Raw genomic sequence first — 17544 nt, 5'->3', positions numbered from 1 at the left:
ACTGCTAGCTCATTGTTTTAATTTTCATTTCCTTGATGACGTATAATGCGGATTTTCATATGTTTATTTGCCATCTGTATATCTTCTGTGGTGAGGTGTCTGTTAAGGTCATTGGTTCATTTTTTAATCAGGTTGGTTGTTTTCTTATTGTTGAGTTTTAAGAGGTTTTTTTTTTTAAATATTTAGGCAAAAATTCTTTATCAGATGTGTCTTTTGCAAATATTTTCTCCCAGTCTGGCTTGTCTTCTAATTCTCCTGATATTGTCTTTTGCGGAATATAAGTTTTTAATTTTAACTGAGTCCAGCTTATCAATTATTTCTTTCATGGGTCATAACTTTGGTGTTTCTTCTAAAAATATATCTTCATAATCAAGGTCATGTAGGTTTTCTCCTGTATTATCTTCTAGGATTTTTATAGTTTTGTGTTTTACTTTTAGGTCTATGATCTATTTGGAGTTAATTTTTGTGAAGGGTGTAAGGTCTCAGTCTAGATATTTTCTTTCTTTCTTTCTTTCTTTTTTTTTTTTTTGCATGTGAATATCCAGTTGTTCCAGCACCATTTGTTAAACAGACTATCTTTTTTCCATTGTATTGCCTTTGCTCCTTTGTCAAAGATCAGTTGACTATATTTTTGCAGGCCTGTTTCTGGGCTCTGTAAATCTATTTGTCTATTCTTTCACCAATACCGTACTGTCTTGATTACTGTAGCTTTATAGTAAGCCTTGAAGCTGGGTAGCATCAGTCCCCCAACTTTGTTCTTTTTCTTCAATATTGTATTAACTATTCTCAGTCTTTTGCCTCTCTATATGAACTTTAGAATCAGTTGGTTCATATTCATAAAATAACTGGCTGGGATTTTGATTGGGGTAGCACTGAATCTATAGATCAAGTTGGGAAGAACTGATACCTTAACATTGAGTCTTCCTATCCACGAACATGGCATATCTCCCCATTTACTTGGTTCTTCTTTGATTTTGTTCATCAGAGTTTTATGAGTTTTTTCCTCATACAGATCTTGTACATATTTTGTTAGATTTATATTGAATACCTAAGTATTTCGTTTTGGGGGATGCTAGTGTAAATGGTATTGTGTTTTTAATTTCAAATTCCACTTATTTATTGTTGTAATATAGGAAAGCAATTGACTTTTGTATATTAACTTTATATTCTGCAACCTTGTTATAATTGCTTGTTAGTCCCAGGATTTTTTTATGTCAATTCTTTCAGATTCTCTTCATAGATGATCATATCACCTGTGAACAAAAACAGTTTTATGTCTTCCTTCCCACTCTGTATACTCTTTCTTTCTTTCTTTTTTATATTTTTGTGTTCCTCTCTAAAGTTTTCACTGTGTACATCTCTTATTTTCCCTAATTCAGTTAACATTTTTATTACCAATATTTTGAATTCTTTATCTGTAAATTATTTCTATTGCATTATTTATTTATTCAGAGGTTTTCTTTTGCTCTTTCAATTGAGAGCAGGTCCTCTGCCTTTTCATTTTGCTTAACTTTCTCTGCCTCTATGAATTTAGGTGAAAGAGTTACCTATTGCAGTCTTGAAGGGGTGTTGTTATGTGGGAGTGTCCCTGTATAGACTATGCATGCCCAAAGCCTTTGGTGGGAGACCTGGATTTGATGTGGATGCAAGTCACATCTTTCCTTAGTGTGTGCTGACAGCTATCACCTTGGTGGCGAGTGGGGCTAGAGATGGAAGGGCTAGATCTAGAGCCAGATGTAAGGTGGAACTTCCCCTCTGCTCAGTGATCATCACTGCCCTATCAGTGGCAGGGTCTAATCCAGTTGCTGGAGCCAAAGCCCTGAGAGTCAGACCTGAACTGGCTCTGTTCCCTTTAAGTGTGTGTTTTCCCCTCTGCCTGCACGGGGGCCCTTGACCCAGAAAGAGGAAGTGCTGAAGCAAATGGGACCCCTGTGGGCTCTTGGCTCATGTCAGCTGAAGACAGGCCTCTGAGCTGTCTTTGATGTGCTGCTTCACAGACACCTGCAATTGTTTCCCTCATTCTGCTCAGAAGCAGCCTTGGGTGCAAATCCCCTTGTCCCTCACAGCCAATCACTGCCCCCAGCCTCTGCTTCCCCTGCCCTGTTGTGGAGCCACACCTCAGGGCAGGTGGGGTCCGCATGAACTCTCAGTGTATGGTGGGCGGGGGGAAGGTGGTGGAACAGCCTCCATCAGAGATCTAGGATGTTTCTGATGCACTGCTTGAGTAAACACCAACAATGGCAGCTGCTGCTCCACCCAGGCTCCGCCCCGATACTGGGTCACCTCTGTGTCCCATGGTTTCCATCTTCTCCTTGGTCATGGCCACCCCAGATCAAGTGCTGCACTGTGACATGGAATGAATGGGGCCAGAGCATTTGCTTGGCTTGGGTTAGGACCTGTGAGCAGGTGGTTGCAAGAAATCTGGCAGCTGTTAAAGCAAACATCTCTCCACCCTGCCTTGGAGGCAAGCCAGCATGCATGCACTCCTCACGAGTGGAGTCCAGGCTTCCACAGCCCTCCTGTTGATCCAACCAGTACTCCAGTCAGACAAGGTACCTTTTCTCCCAAGCATAGGAACCCACGACTGGGGCTCCACATTTGGGGTTCTCACCACTCACTCCCCAGCATCGGTATCCCACCCATGCATTCTCCCTTTTACTCTGAGTTCCCTCCCAGGGGCACAGGTCCTGACCTAATCACTTTTTTCCCCTTCCTACCCAATTATATGTGTATTTTTTTACAGCCTTGGTTGTACAGGATTCCTTCAGCCAGTTTTTAGTTAGTTTTCAGTGAGTTTTTTTTTTTTTTTTTTTTTTGCGGTACGCATGCCTCTCACTGTTGTGGCCTCTCCCGTCGCGGAGCACAGGCTCCGGACGCGCAAGCTCAGCGGCCATTGCTCACGGACCAGCCGCTCTGTGGCACGTGGGATCTTCCCGGACCGGGGCACGAACCCATGTCCCCTGCATCAGCAGGTGAACTCTCAACCACTGCGCCACCAGGGAAGCCCTCAGTGAGAATTTTTCCACATGTAGATGTATTTTTGATGTGTTCATAGGAGGAGGTGAGCTTCACGTCCTCATACTCCACCATCTTGATCAATCTCTCCAGGCCACCTTTTAATTTTGATGATTTTCTCTATTGATTTCCTATTTTCAATTTCATTGATTTCTGCTTTAATTCTCATTTATTTTTCTTCTTACTTTGAACTTAATTTGCTCTTCTTTTTCTAGTTTTCTAAGATATACACTGAGATTATTGATTTTTTGATCTTTCTTCTTTTCTAATATTTTTATTCAGTGTATCAATTTCCCTCTAAGCACTGCTTTTGCTGCATCCCATATATTTTTATAAGTTGTGTTTTCACGTGTGTTTTCATTTTTGTATACATTTTCCAATATTTTTAAATTTCTCTTGAGATTTCTTCTCTGATCATGTGTTATTTAGAAGTGTGTTGTTTAATCTTCTTGTAAAATAAGGTCTATTTAATACACCTAAAATTTTACAATAATTCTTTAATATCATTAATAAATGTCTATAATCATTTATCTAAAAATATTATTTTTAATTGGTTTCTTCCAACCAAGATCCAAACAAGGTCCACATATTATATTTGGATAATACGTTTCTAAATCTCTTTTAATTTATGATAATATCTCTCTGTGTTCGTGCTATTTACTTGTGGAAATAAATTAGGTTGTTTGTCCTATAGAATTCCCCAATTTCTGGATTTGGCTATTTGCTTCTCAAAGGATTTTAGCATCAGGGAGTCTCTGTCTCCCATACTTGTGAATCTAGAGGCTTGATAAAGTTTCCATTTGTGGTGAGACTAACATACATATTTCCTACAGCATCACGTAAGCAGGCACAGAATATCTGATTGTCCTACTTTTTGTGATCTTAAGACTTGTTGGTGAGTGTCGGAGGACAGAGGGAACAAAAACTGCCCAACAAACTGAGAAGGCATCTTGAGACCAAAAAGTGAGGCATGCAGCTCCATATAATCAATGGATCAGCTTATTATAGGGTAACTTACAGAGTGGGATTGGGAGTGGGCAGATGATTTGGAGGCATTTGCAGATGTATTCCACACTGCCAAGGGGCCATTGGGATGGTCTTATAGGTAACCTAGGGTATGGGGGTAGATACTTGGAAACAGGACGTGCATTCCTAAGTCAAGATTAACCATCTTACATTTTGTCACTTCAATATGTTCTTCTTCTTGTTGTATTTTCTTTGACATAATGTCCTAAGTTGCAGAACATGCCATCCAGACGGTCCTCTCTAGTGCCAGCGCCTCTTTAGTCTTCTCTAGTTCCCAGGTGAACTGTAATTTCTTTTCTGTGCTAATATTTAGAGTACATAACAAAGACCATGCAACAGTTGCAATAGCTTGCTCACTTTTTTTTCACCCCACTTTTGCTTTGCTACCTCTTTGGTTAATATATCTAGTATGCCCTTTGGTGTTTTCAGGGTATCCCTCTACTCTTGCACCAGCCTGAAGTGTTCCATAAATATAGCCAGATCACCCCACATGGAAATGGCTGGCCAGCCTGGAATTTCCCCCACAGACAACAAGTTTTCCCTGTTTGGCCCCTTCACCCATTCCTGCATTATTTTCAGTCTCCTGCCTGGCTTGCCAATTGTCCAAGGATGGAGGGAACAAAAAGTGCCCAGTGAACTGAGGAGGCATCTTGAGACCAAAAAACAAGGCAGGCAGCTCCGTATAATCACTGGATCAGTTTATTATAGGGTAACTTACTCACAGGGTAGTATTAGGATCTGGAGGACAACGATCAGGAAGCATTCGCAGCTACACTCCACACTGCCAAGGAGCCGTTGGGACAATTTTATAGTTAACTTAGGGTATGGAGGTAGATGCTTGGAAACAGGACATTCATTCCTAAGTCAGAATGAATGGTAACTAGTCTTGTGGGCACTGGGAGTACATCAGCAAATGTTATCACCATTGTTTGGGGACTAACAGAGCATAGAGGCCACAATATCTATTAATTACAAAGCTCTTTATGACATAGAAGTGATTTATTGTACCCTGGGTAGGGTCAGCGGTAGGACAGGAGAAACTGTAAGGGCCCAAGATAGCATCAGCTATGCTAACAGCCATACAGTGGGTCTAGGTGTGGTCAGCCTGATCCCTCCATTATAAAGTCTCCTGTGTGCCTAATTTTTTATTTGTAAAATGTGAATAAATTAAATATGCCCTCTCTACTTCAAGAAGTTTTGTGTGAAGGGAATGGTATCACAGGTTTGAAAGTACTTAGTTCTAAGGAGCCATAGTAGTCAGGCCAATTCTGGATTTTCTGCTAGAGAGTCAGATCTGAAGGGCCTACCGTTTCTCCAAGGCCCATGGTTTTCTTTCTGTTATCTTACTAACCAACACTTGTTTGGGGTTTGGCTTTCAGCTGCAATGTTGTGGTGTAAATGGCACAAGTGATTGGATGGGCAGCCCACCAGCATCTTGTCCCTCAGACCCACAAGTTAAGGTAATTTATTTTCAGAAACTTTTCTGCTATTGGTCACTGTGGTTAAACTTTTAATTACCTTAGAAACTCCAGTCGTACAGGACCTAGTCCTCCCAGCCAGAAACAGGAAACCTTAAACAAAAGAGAGACCAGGGAAACAACTCATATAACTAGACAAATAAGAAAAACAAACAAGAAAAAAATAAGTTCATCTAGATTAGAGATGCCGTGAAGAATCTTGCTACTCTAAACTATTACATTAGAGGGGAAAATTTATGTGATAGTGGCAGAAGACTATGTCTAGATTTTTCTTGAGCAAGAATTAGGTCTTCTTATGGTTGAAAGTGAAATTGTAAGGTTGAAGCAGAAAAGCTTCTCTCTACCTGTTTCCCTGCTCTCCTTCCTTGGAGATGGCAGCATCCAACTCTTTAGCAGAATGCATCATAAGTGAAGGAGTGAGGAGTTGGGGAAGAGAGAGTTGACAGAACTTCTGACTAGACCTAGAGAAGAAGCCCAAATCAACTTTCAAATAGACTAAGTCCCTAAGGTCCTCACTTGAGGTTGTTTGGAAATCTCTGGAATTTGGGAGGGTCTGTGAAGAAGGACTGGGACACCTACCAACCAGCAACTGCCCTGCAGCTTGGCAGGCCTATTATGTTTACTGGCTTTTGAAGCAGAAGCTGAAATGCAACCAGTCCTAGGATTGCATAGCCTATATTCCCATTTGCCAATCCCAAGACACTAATGAATATTCAAAAAACACAAAGACATATGTTGTTGACCTGCCTCTTAGGATCTAGTTTAACTCAGTGTGTAAAGATCTAAGACTTCTACTTTAGATGACACTGTAATGATAATAATACCAGAAAAGTCTCTAGTTTAATGTTTTCTATTTTATGCCCATTTCTTCATCCATATAAAAATAATAAAAATATAATGCCTGGCCTAAGTCTCTTGGCATAAGGCAAAATACAAACTATCTTCCCAAATAAACCTCCTGATAAAGTTGAGTAATATAGTAGCGTCATTTGTACTTGTAATTTTTTCTAGGGTTGCTATGTAAAAGCAAAACTGTGGTTTCACTCCAATTTCCTGTATATCGGAATCATCACTATCTGTGTATGTGTAATCCAGGTAAGAGCTTAACCAGAGGATTACTTTGAGGATTAAATGAGATGTCATGTAATTTTTAGAATGGTACCAGGTACAAAAATATGAGCTCCCCCAGTAAAGTAGAAAATGATGTTATTTCCAGTTTAAGGCATACAGAAAATATGCTGTAAGATCTATCTGGTCAATTTATCCCTAAGAGAAATGAGTGTTTCATTGTCAAATTAAAAGCCACCAAGCAGAACCTTACTTTGGTCCCTCACAGAGCTGGTCTGGAAAAGCCTGTGATGAATAAAGCATTCTGCTTGAAAAATTGGCCTTGTGTGCTAAGCAGGAGTTGGTGATGAAAACTGTAATCAATTTCCTCATTGCTTCTCTGCTTAGTTTGACAAGTCAGGGGTGAATGGGTGATAGTTTTTTTTTATTATTATTATTATGTGATATTTCTACCATTTTTATACCCAAGTTTCTTGAGTATATCACAGATTAGCTAAGATCTAATCAAGAAGCTCAGAGAGAAATGATTTTTCTCTACTTGAAAACCAAGGAGGCCTAAGGCAAGGGTAAAGATCACTCACTGCACAAAGTATTGACATGAGCAGAGCTTGATTATACCAGCAGCAGGACTTCTGTGATTTATTAAGGAGACAAAAGATGTCCCAACACTTTATACTCTACTGTCTTGCCATCATTACCCCCACTTGTCTCCCCACTGCCATTCTAAAGCTAAAGGAGAAAACTCCTGAGAAAGAATTAGAAGTGAGAGTAGGAAGGGTAGTCTCAGTGTGATGGACAATTTCTTTTTCTCTGAGACTGATTCCAGGGACTGTGGGTGAGATGTTTCCACCTGTAAAGACCTCACACTTTCCCAACTGTTTCCTCAGGTATTGGGGATGTCCTTTGCACTGACGTTGAACTGCCAGATTGACAAAACCAGCCAGGTCCTAGGATTATGACCTGTGGCTGCCTTGTGCTGGAAAGACTTGTTTCATCACTGGAAATCCAAAACCACTTGTAACATGAAGCTCTAAATGACCAACTCCTGAACTGGTGTCTTTGTCCCCCTCCCACCTCTTCCCTGTTGAGTCCCTGTCTCATACAACCAGAGAAGAGGGTGTTGGTCAGGCACTTCCCATCTCAGATAGCAAGACAATCCTTTATCATTCATGGCAGCAGCCTTGTCACTCATTAATAACTGAACATTTGTCAGACATGAAAGTCCAAGAGAACCTGTGGTACTAATGGCTCAAGATCAAAGGATGGGTCTGCAGCTTGGGTTTTTGCATCTTCCCATTGTCAAACAAGTCTCTGGCCTCTAAATCATGCCCAGTCCACTCTCCAAAGTCAACCAAGAGATAAGCTTAAGGGAGCTCTGGGGCCAGGTTCATTGGATCATTGTCACAATCCTGTTTCCTTTTGACTGGGGGCCTTGACTACAGGAATGACAGAGTACCCTTTCTCCAAAGGTTAGGTTTCATTTCAATTTCTTTATTAAAGGGTCTTATTGATTCATCTAAGTCTTTCCAAAATAAACTATCCAATGACTCACACCCTGATTTCAGCCAATCTCTTAGCCTTTGATTTACATAACTATGAAGGAATTCAGCAGGATAGGTATTTCTGGTGGTTTAGGTAATAATTACATTCAAAAGAGTTCTGGTGTTATTTCTCTTTCAGATAAGGTTTTGTTAATGTACTGTTTTAATTCTTCAATAAATAAAATAGCTTATGCTCTGTCAATCACTACATTCTCATTCCTTTGTCTCAAATATAATTTCCATGACTCAGCCTAATTGCCCTGCCAGCAAGTTAGGGATATTAGTTATCTATTGCTGCATAATGAATTACTCCAAAACTTGTCGCTGAGAACAATGAACATTTATTATCTGACAGTTTTTGTTGATCATGAATCTGGGAGCAGCTTTATTGGGTGATTATGGCTCGTGATCGCTCACATGACTACAATCAAGATGTCAGCTGCAGTCATCTCAAGTCTCAACTAGAAGAGGATACACTTCCAAGTTCTCATATGGCTCCTGATAGACATCAATTCTTTGCCACATGCACCTTTCCATAGCACTGCCTTATGACATGGAAGCTGATTCTCCCCATAGCAACGTATTCAAGAGACAGCATGAAATACAGCACCCAAAACAAGCCATACACTCCTTTTATAACCTAACTCAGAAGTGCCATCACATCAGTCCTGCTGTATACTATTCCTTAGAAGTAAGTTGAAAAGTTCACACTCAAGGGGAGGAAATTACACAAGTGTGTAGATACTATGGGGTGGAGATCACTGGGGGCTATCTTAGAGGTGGTCAACTACACCATGTTTCTTGGGTCAGGAGAAGCTAAATTTAATTGTCTATATGATAACCATACTTTGAAAGCAAAAGATCAGACCACATCTAATACAGAGTCAAATGTAGAGAAGTTAAAGAAAGGGGTGACAGAATTGGTTTCTATTCTCAAAGATTTGTGTGGGATCTCCAACTTTCTTTTAGGAAAATTGGTCAAATTCATAGTAGTTTATAGGGAAATGTATATCTTTTGCACCTTCCTGAGGCAAAGGAGCAGAGGAGACATTCTCATGATTATCACAAGTATCAAACATGTCTCACATTCAACATGCACAAAATAAAACTTATTATATCTTCCAAGCCTGTTTCTCTTCTTTGTTCCCCCATATCAGTGAGTGATAAGACCACCTTCTGGTTGCCATAGCCAGAAACCTGGGCTTTGTCCTAACTCTAGCCTGCCCTTCACTCCCAACATCCAGTCAGTCATAAAGGTCTAAGGATTCAGCTACAAAATACCTAATTCATCCACTCTCCCCATTTCATTTCTTACCTATATTCCTTCAGTTGTCTACTATCTGTTCTCCTAGTACCCACTATTGACCCCATCTAAGCTATTCTCCATACAGTAGCCAAAATAATATTTCTAAAACATAAATATAATCAGGAGACTTTCGAACCCTGGGTCAAGATGGCAGAGTAGGAGAAAGTGGAGTTTGCATCTCCTCACAGGTACAGCAGGGGTACATCAGAACAGTTCTTGCCGAGCACCTTCTAGGCATTGATGGGGAACCTTGGACACCTGGGGGACAGGAGGGGTCCCTGTGCAGCTGGGTGGGACATGGGAGGGGAGGAGAGAGGGAAGGAGGGAGGGAAGAGTGATGGAGACAGGACAGGGCTGGCACCCCTAAGGGGAGGGGCTGGGGGAGAAGAGAGGTTTCAGCACTCAGGGGGACACACTAGTGGCAGGGGGATCAGCAGGGACAGGGGGGACCTTCAAGGGGTGGGGGGTCAGAGGGGTGCCCTGCAAAGGTCTGTGGGGGTAGGGACGGGGTGGGGCCTGTGTGTGTGTGGTCTGTGCCAGGCCCCTACACACCCCAGCCTGGGTTGTGTGTCCCCTGGTGGGGAGAAGGGCTGGGTGCTGGACAGTGGGGTTTGGAGGGTGGACCCAGGGAGGGGACCACTGTGGGAGGTGACCACTGTGGGAGGTCGGGAGATGACGTGGGGTGGCAGGAGGAAGTGTTCCACAGCCAGGAAGGTTGGTGGAGGAGGCCCAGGCCACCAGGAAAGTGGGACGCAATTGTTGAGTGATGCACAGAGGGCAAGGCCACCATTGCAACACCTTTCTCTGCCCACCAGCCTGGCCTCCTTGGGCAGTGGCAGGGGCACACACCTAAGCAGGCTCAACCACCCCTCAAACCAGGGTTTCCCCCCACCACTGAGGCCCCAGCAAGCCTGCTAGGGTGCTGGGCCTGAGCCCTAACCTCATGGAGGTCTCTTCAGGCCATATAGGTCCCATGCCTGAGCCCTGCCCCTGCTGAGGCCTCCTCTGGCTTCTCAGGTCCCAATGGACCCAAGTACAACACCCCCCAGGGCTTCTGGGGGCTGCTCGGGTCCTGGTGGACCTGAGGACTGTCCCCCACAAAGCCTACAAAGGCTGCGCAGGTCCTGGTGGCCCATGTGCCGCCCCTGACAAAGCCCCTCCTAGGGCTGTGAGGGTCCAGGCAGGTCGAGCACCACCATTTTCCAAAGCCTCCTCAAGCCATGATGGCCCCTGTGGACACACCCATGGAAACCTGCCCCCAAGCTGGCTTGCATGAGCACATGTGCTCTGGGTCAACTTCAGGAGCAGACACTGGTGAAAGAAACACACGCAGAAGTGGGGCTGACACAGAGGGTACAGATAACTACCTAAAGGTGTTGGAGGCCCTCCTGGGGAGGCAGGGGTTGGATGTAGCTCACTGTGGGGGCAATGAAACTGATAGCAGAAGCACCAGGGAATTTTAATTTTTTAATTAAAAAAACTTTTTTTTCAAAACCAACTTTATTCATGACACATATTAAAAAAAACTCCCACACCCTGGAAATGAGCTAAAAAAATAAACAAAATCTACCTCCCACCTCCATGTCCCCACTTCCTCCCATTCCCTCCAAACAAAAGGGGAAAAAAGGCAAAGGAAAATAAAACAAAACAAAAAAACCCCCAAAACCCCCCAAAACAAGGTAGTGCATTTCCCCAGGGGAAAGGGGAAATTACACTGGAGCCACTGGGAGTGGATAGGAGATCCTCTGGCTACAGAATCCTGCAAAGAAAGACAGACACTCAAAACAGAAAAAGAAACACAAAAGGAAACAAAATAGATCACCAGGCAATCTGGAGGGGCAGGGAGCCAGAAAAGAGGGGTGGGGTGGGTGGTAGACCTGGCAGGACAGGAACAGGCAGGAGGGGACTGTGAAAGCTAGGGAGAAGATGGAGGGAAGGTAACAAGCAGAACAGTTTGGTGTCCTTCCAGAGCCCTGGGTAAAAAAAAACCTCTTACCACCCATGCCCACCTACCCTTGAGCAGCCCGCAAGGGGGCAAAGGGGGACAGGGAAACAGGGGGAGCAGCTTGCGCGGTTGAGACGTGTCCATGGCGAATCCCCAGAGTGAATGAGCAGCCCCCTGCCCCACTCCCTGGGCCTTCCTTTACTCCCGAAAGCAGGTCCCTCCTCAGCAGTTAGAGTTACCCCCTTCCACAGTATATCTTTTTTTTTTTTTTTTGCGGTACGTGGGCCTCTCACTGTTGTGGCCTCTTCCATTGTGGAGCACAGGCTCCGGATGTGCAGGCTCAGCGGCCATGGCTCATGGGCCCAGCCGCTCCACAGCATGTGGGATCCTCCTGGACCGGGGCACGAACCTGCGTCCCCTGCATCAGCAGGCAGGCTCTCAACCACTGCGCCACCAGGGAAGCCCCATCCTTTTTTTTTAATATTTTTTTTCTATCAAGGTCATCTTCTGCTTTTCTTTTTTTTCTTAATTCATTTTTTTCCTTCTTTTCTCTTTTTTTCCTCTCTCTCCTCCTAATACACACTTTTTTTTAGTAAGGGGAATACCATGATGTCGCTCTAGCCCGGCCCCTGTAGACATGACCCCAGGGCCTGTTGTTAAAACCACTGTAGAATCGAGAGCGGGAACTGTTGTAGTTGGTGGTCTGGGCACGGTATCAGGCTTGCGGGAAACTCCAGTCTGTTGTGCTGATGCCTGGTCTGTTGGTTTGTTTTGGGATCACCTTGATTTGTCTTCCTCTAAATAGGGCCAAGGAAGTCCTCACTGACTCTTTGTCTGAGAACTCTATATATGCAAACCCTTTGGGATGGCCACTAAATTTGTCACATAGTATAGTAACACAGTTGACTGAACCACAGCCATGAAAGTGTGCTTCCAGCTCTTCTGCTGTTGCACCATAGTCCACATTGCCAACATAGATGGAACAGGAATCGGCCTCCATCTTCTCCTCAGTGGACATGATCACTGAGCCAGCATTGCCTGCAGGTAGACTCATATTCATCTGCTTCTCTACCTTGTTCTGTAGCTCCTTTAGCTTCTCAGTTTCTTCCTCCATCTCCCTGACTTGAGCTTTGATCACTTCCAGCTCTGGGTCCTCAATGGCGCCATCCCTCAGGTCACCCTCGACCAGTCCTGGCTTCTCCTCCTCCTGGCTGCTGGGGGCTCCCCACCCGGGCCTAGGTCCTGGAGCTCCCAGGGGGGCACGGGGCCAGGATGGCTCCTTTTCGGGCTCGGGCTCTGGCTCAGGCTCCAGCAGCAGATCCTCAGGCTCCAGTTCCTCAGACTTCAAGCCGTTCCCATAGTACCCTGTGCCCCCCAGGACCCCCTCCCTGGCCTCCCCACCAGCCCTGGGCAAAAGATGGTGCCACCGCCCCAGCCCAGAGCCCCAACCGCCCACAGCCTCCACTGCTGCTGCCACCGCCACCACCACCACCATCACCCTAGAGTTAAAAAAATTTTTTTGGCTGTTGTGTTTTGTTGTTTCATTTTTATTTTTATTTTTCCTAATATATTTTTTATTTTTCTTATTTTATTTTTCATTCTTTGTTATTGTTCTGCTCTTTTTTGCTTGTTGTCTTTTTTTGTTTCTTTTTGCTGCACCTCATGGCTTGTGGGATCTTAGTTTCCAGGCTGGAAGTTGAGCCTGAGCGCCTGTGGTGGCAGCACTGAACTAACAGAGAACTTCAGACACCAGGGAACATTAATCTCTGTGAGCTCTCACAGAGATCCTCACCTTGGCACCAAGACCCAGCTCCACCCAACTGCCTGCAAACTCCAGTGTTGGATGCCACAAGCCAAACAAGCAGCAAGACAGGAACAAAACCCCACCCATCAACAAAAATGAGATGACAGAGAAATATGTTACAGATAGAGGAGCAAGGCAAAAGCCTGTAAGACCAAATAAATGAAGAGGAAATAGGCAATCTACCTAAAAAAATATTCAGAGTAATGATAGTAAACATGATCCAAAATCTCAGATATAGAATGGAGGCATGGGTCTAGAAAATACAAGAAATGTTTAACAAGGACCTAGAAGAACTAAAGAACAAACAATCAGTGATGAACAACACAATAATTGAAATGAAAAATACACTAGAGGGAATGAATAGCAGAATAATTGAGGGAGAAGAATGAATGAGTGAGCTGGAAGACAGAATGGTGGAAATAACTGTCTAGGAGCAGAAAAAAGAATGAAAAGAAATGAGGACAGTCACAGAGACTTCTGCAACAACATTAAATGCACCAATATTCGAATTATAGGGGTCCCAGAAGAAGAAGAAAGAGAGAAAAGACCTGAGAAAATACTTGAAGAGATTATAGCCAAAAACTTCCTTAACATAGGAAAGGAAACAGCCATCCAAGTCCAGGAAGGGCAGAGAATCCCACACAGGATAAATCCAGGGAGAAATATGTTGAGACACCTATTAATCAAACTAACAAAAATTAAATTCAAAGAAATATTAAAAGCAGCAAGGGAAAAGCAATAAATAACAGACAAGGGAAACCCCATAAGGTTATCAACTGATTTTTCAGCAGAAATTCTTCAGTCCAGAATAGAGTGGCAGGATATATTTAAAGTGATGAAAGGGAAGAACCTACAACCAAGATTACTCTACCCAGCAAGGATCTCATTCAGATTTGACAGAGAAATAAAAAGCTTTATAGACAAGCAAAAGCTAAGAGAATTCAGCACCACAAAACTAGCTATACAACAAATGCTAAAGGATCTTCTCTAAGCGGGACACACAAGAGAAGAAAAGGAATTACAAAAACAAACCCAAAACAATTAGGAAAATGGTACTAGGAACATACATATCGATAATTACCTTAAATGTGAATGGATTAAATGCCCCAACCAAAAGACACAGACTCCCTGAATGGATACAAACATAAGACCTGTATATATGCTGTGTACAAGAGTCCCACTTCAGACCTAAGGACACATACAGACTGAAAGTGAAGGGATGGAAAAAGATATTCCACACAAATAGAAATCAAAAGAAAGCTGGAGTAGCAATACTCATATCAGACAAAAGAGACTTTAAAATAAAGACTATTACAAGAGACAAAGAAGGACACTACATAATGATCAAGGGATCAATCCAAGAAGAAGATATGGCAATTTTAAATATATATGCTCCCAACATAGGAGCACCTCAATACATAAGGCAACTGCTAACAGCTATAAAAGAGGAGATTGACAGTAACACAATAATAGTGGGGGACTTTAACACCTCACTTACACCAATGGACAGATCATCTGAACAGAATATGAATAAGGAAACACAAGCTTTAAATGACACAATAGACCAGATAGATTTAATTGATATTTATAGGCCATTCCATCCAAAAACAGCAGATTACACTTTCTTCTCAAGTGCACACAGACCATTCTCCAGGATAGATCACACCTTGGGTCACAAATCCAGCCTCGGTAAATTTAAGGAAATTGAAATCTTATCAAGCATCTTTACTGACCACAATGCTATGAGATTAGAAATCAATTACAGGGGGGAAAAAACGCTTAAAAAACACAAACACTTGGAGGCTAAACAATACATTACTAAATAACCAAGAGATCACTGAAGAAATCAAAGAGGAAACCAAAAAATACCTAGAGACAAATGACAAACAAAACACAACCATCCAAAACCTCTGGGATGCAGCAAAAGCAGTCCTAAGAGGGAAGTCTATAGCAATACAATCCTACCTCAAGATATGAAAAAAATCTCAAATAAACAATCTAACCTTACACCTAAAGGAACTAGAGAAAGAAGAACAAACAAAACCCAAAGTTAGTAGAAGGAAAGAAATCATAAAAATTAGGGGAGAAATAAATGAAATAGAAACAAAGGAAGCAGTAGCAAAGATCAATGAAACTAAAAGCTGGTTCTTTGAGAAAATAAACAAAATTTATAAACCTTTAACAAGAGTCATCAAGAAAAAAAAGGGAGAAGACTCAGAAAAATAGAATTAGAAATGAAAAAGAAGTAACAATTGACACTGCAGAAATACAAAGGATCATGAGAGACTACTACATGCAACTATATGCCAATAAAATGGACAACCTGGAAGAAATGGAAAAATTCACAGAAAAACACAAACTTCCAAGACTGAACCAGGAAGAAATAGAAAATATAAACAGACCAATCACAAGCACTGAAATTGAGACTGTGATTAAAAATCTTCCAACAAACAAAAGCCCAGGAACAGATGGCTTCACAGGAGAATTCTATCAAACATTTAGAGAAGACCTAGCACCTATCCTTCTCAAACTCTTCCAAAATATAGCAGAGGGAGGAACACTCCCAAATTCATTCTACGAGGCCACCATCACCCTGATACCAAAACCAGACAAAGATACTATGAAAAAAGAAAATTACAGACCAATATCACTGATGAATATAGATGCAAAAATCCTCAACAAAATACTAGCAAACAGAATCAGGCAGCACATTAAAAGGATCATACACCATGATCAAGTAGGGTTTATCCCAGGAATGCAAGGATTCTTCACCATATGCAAATCAAACAACGTATACACCATATTAACAAATTGAAGGATAAAAACCATATGATAATCTCAATAGATGCAGAAAAACTTTTGAAAAAACTCAACACCCATTTATGATAAAAACTCACCAGAAAGTGGGCATGGTGGGAACCTACCTCAACATAATAAAGGCCATATACGACAAACCCACAGCAAACATCATTCTCAATGGTGAAAAATTGAAAGCATTTCCTCTAAGATCAGGAACAAGACAAGGATGTCCACTCTTGACACTATTATTCAACATAGTTTTGGAAATCCTAACCATGGCAAACAGAGAAGAAAAAGAAATAAAAGGAATACAAATTGGAAAAGAAGTAAAATGTCACTGTTTGCAGATGACATGATACTATACATAGAAAATCCTAACGATGCCACCAGAAAACTACTGATGTTAGTCAATGAATTTGGTAAAGTTGCAGGATACAAAATTAATGCACAGAAATCTCTTGCATTCCTATACACTAGCAATGAATTAGCAGAAATATAAATTAAGGAAACAATCCCATTTACCATTGCAACAAAAAGAGTAAAATAGCTAGGAATAAAATTACCTAAGGAGGCAAAAGACCTGTATGCAGAAAACTATAAGATACTGCTAAAAGAAATCAAAAATGACACAAACAGATGGAGAGATATACGATGTTCTTAGATTGGAAGAAACAAGTTTGTCAAAATGATTATATTACCCAAAGCAGTCTACAGATTCAATGCAATCCCTATCAAATTACCAATGGTATTTTTCACAGAACCAGAACAAAAAATTTTACAATTTGTATTGAAACAAAAAAGACCCCAAATAGCCAAAGCAATCTTGAGAAAAACACAAAACAGAACAAAACAAACAAACAAACATGGAGGTGAAGGAATCAGACTCCTTGACTTAAGACAATACTACAAAGCTACAGTAATCAAGACAGTAGGGTACTGGCACAAAAACAGAAATATAGATCAATGGAACAGGATAGAAAGCCCAGAGAGAAACCAACACACATATGGTCACCTTATCTTTGATAAAGGAGGCAGGAATATACAGTGGAGAAAAGACAGCCTCTTCAATAAGTGGTGCTGGGAAAACTGGACAGCTACATGTAAAAGAATGAAATTAGGACACTCTCTAACACCATACACAAAAATAAACACAAAATGGATTAAAGACATAAAGGTAAGACCAGACACTACAGAACTCTTAGAGGAAAACATAGGCAGAACATTCTTTGACATAAATTACAAGATCTTTTTGACCACCTCCTAGAGTAATGAAAATAAAAACAATAATAAACAAATGGGATGAAATGAAACTTAAAATCTTTTGCACAGCAAAGGAAACCATAAATGAGATGAAAAAACAACCCTCAGAATGGGAGAAAGTATACGCAAATGAAGCAGCTGAGAAGGGATTAATGTCCAAAATATACAAATAACACGTGCAGCTCAATATCAAATAAACAAACAACCCAATCAAAAAATGGGTGGAAGTGCTAAATAGACATTTCTCCAAAGAAGACATACAGATGGCCAAGAGGCACATGAAAAGATTCTCAACATCACTA

The 17544-nt window shown here is 41.8% G+C and overlaps 1 protein-coding gene and 1 pseudogene across 3 annotated transcripts in view; one reads left to right on the top strand and one right to left on the bottom strand.

The window, feature by feature from the left end:
• The window catches only part of CD53 (CD53 molecule), a 31350-nt gene extending 23020 nt beyond the window's left edge, over nt 1-8330 (top strand). For both annotated transcript variants that reach the window (XM_082673878.1, XM_082673877.1), the window contains 3 exons: nt 5421-5501; nt 6531-6614; nt 7475-8330. In XM_082673878.1, the coding sequence (XP_082530004.1) occupies nt 5421-5501; nt 6531-6614; nt 7475-7546 (237 nt within the window). In that variant the 3' untranslated portion in view covers nt 7547-8330. The remainder of the gene's footprint in view (nt 1-5420; nt 5502-6530; nt 6615-7474) is intronic.
• A 3638-nt stretch (nt 8331-11968) lies between these two features.
• Nucleotides 11969-12493, bottom strand: LOC309835032 (polyadenylate-binding protein 2-like; annotated as a pseudogene). The gene has a single exon. The product of its transcript is annotated as a polyadenylate-binding protein 2-like (transcript).
• Nucleotides 12494-17544: the final 5051 nt, after the last annotated feature.

The sequence above is a fragment of the Grampus griseus genome (genome assembly GCF_964374135.1).
Source record: "Grampus griseus genome assembly, chromosome: 1".
NCBI classification, from domain to species: Eukaryota; Metazoa; Chordata; class Mammalia; order Artiodactyla; family Delphinidae; genus Grampus; species Grampus griseus.
The sequence above is the reverse complement of the archived record's forward strand: the minus strand, read 5'-3'. Positions and strand labels throughout refer to the sequence as shown.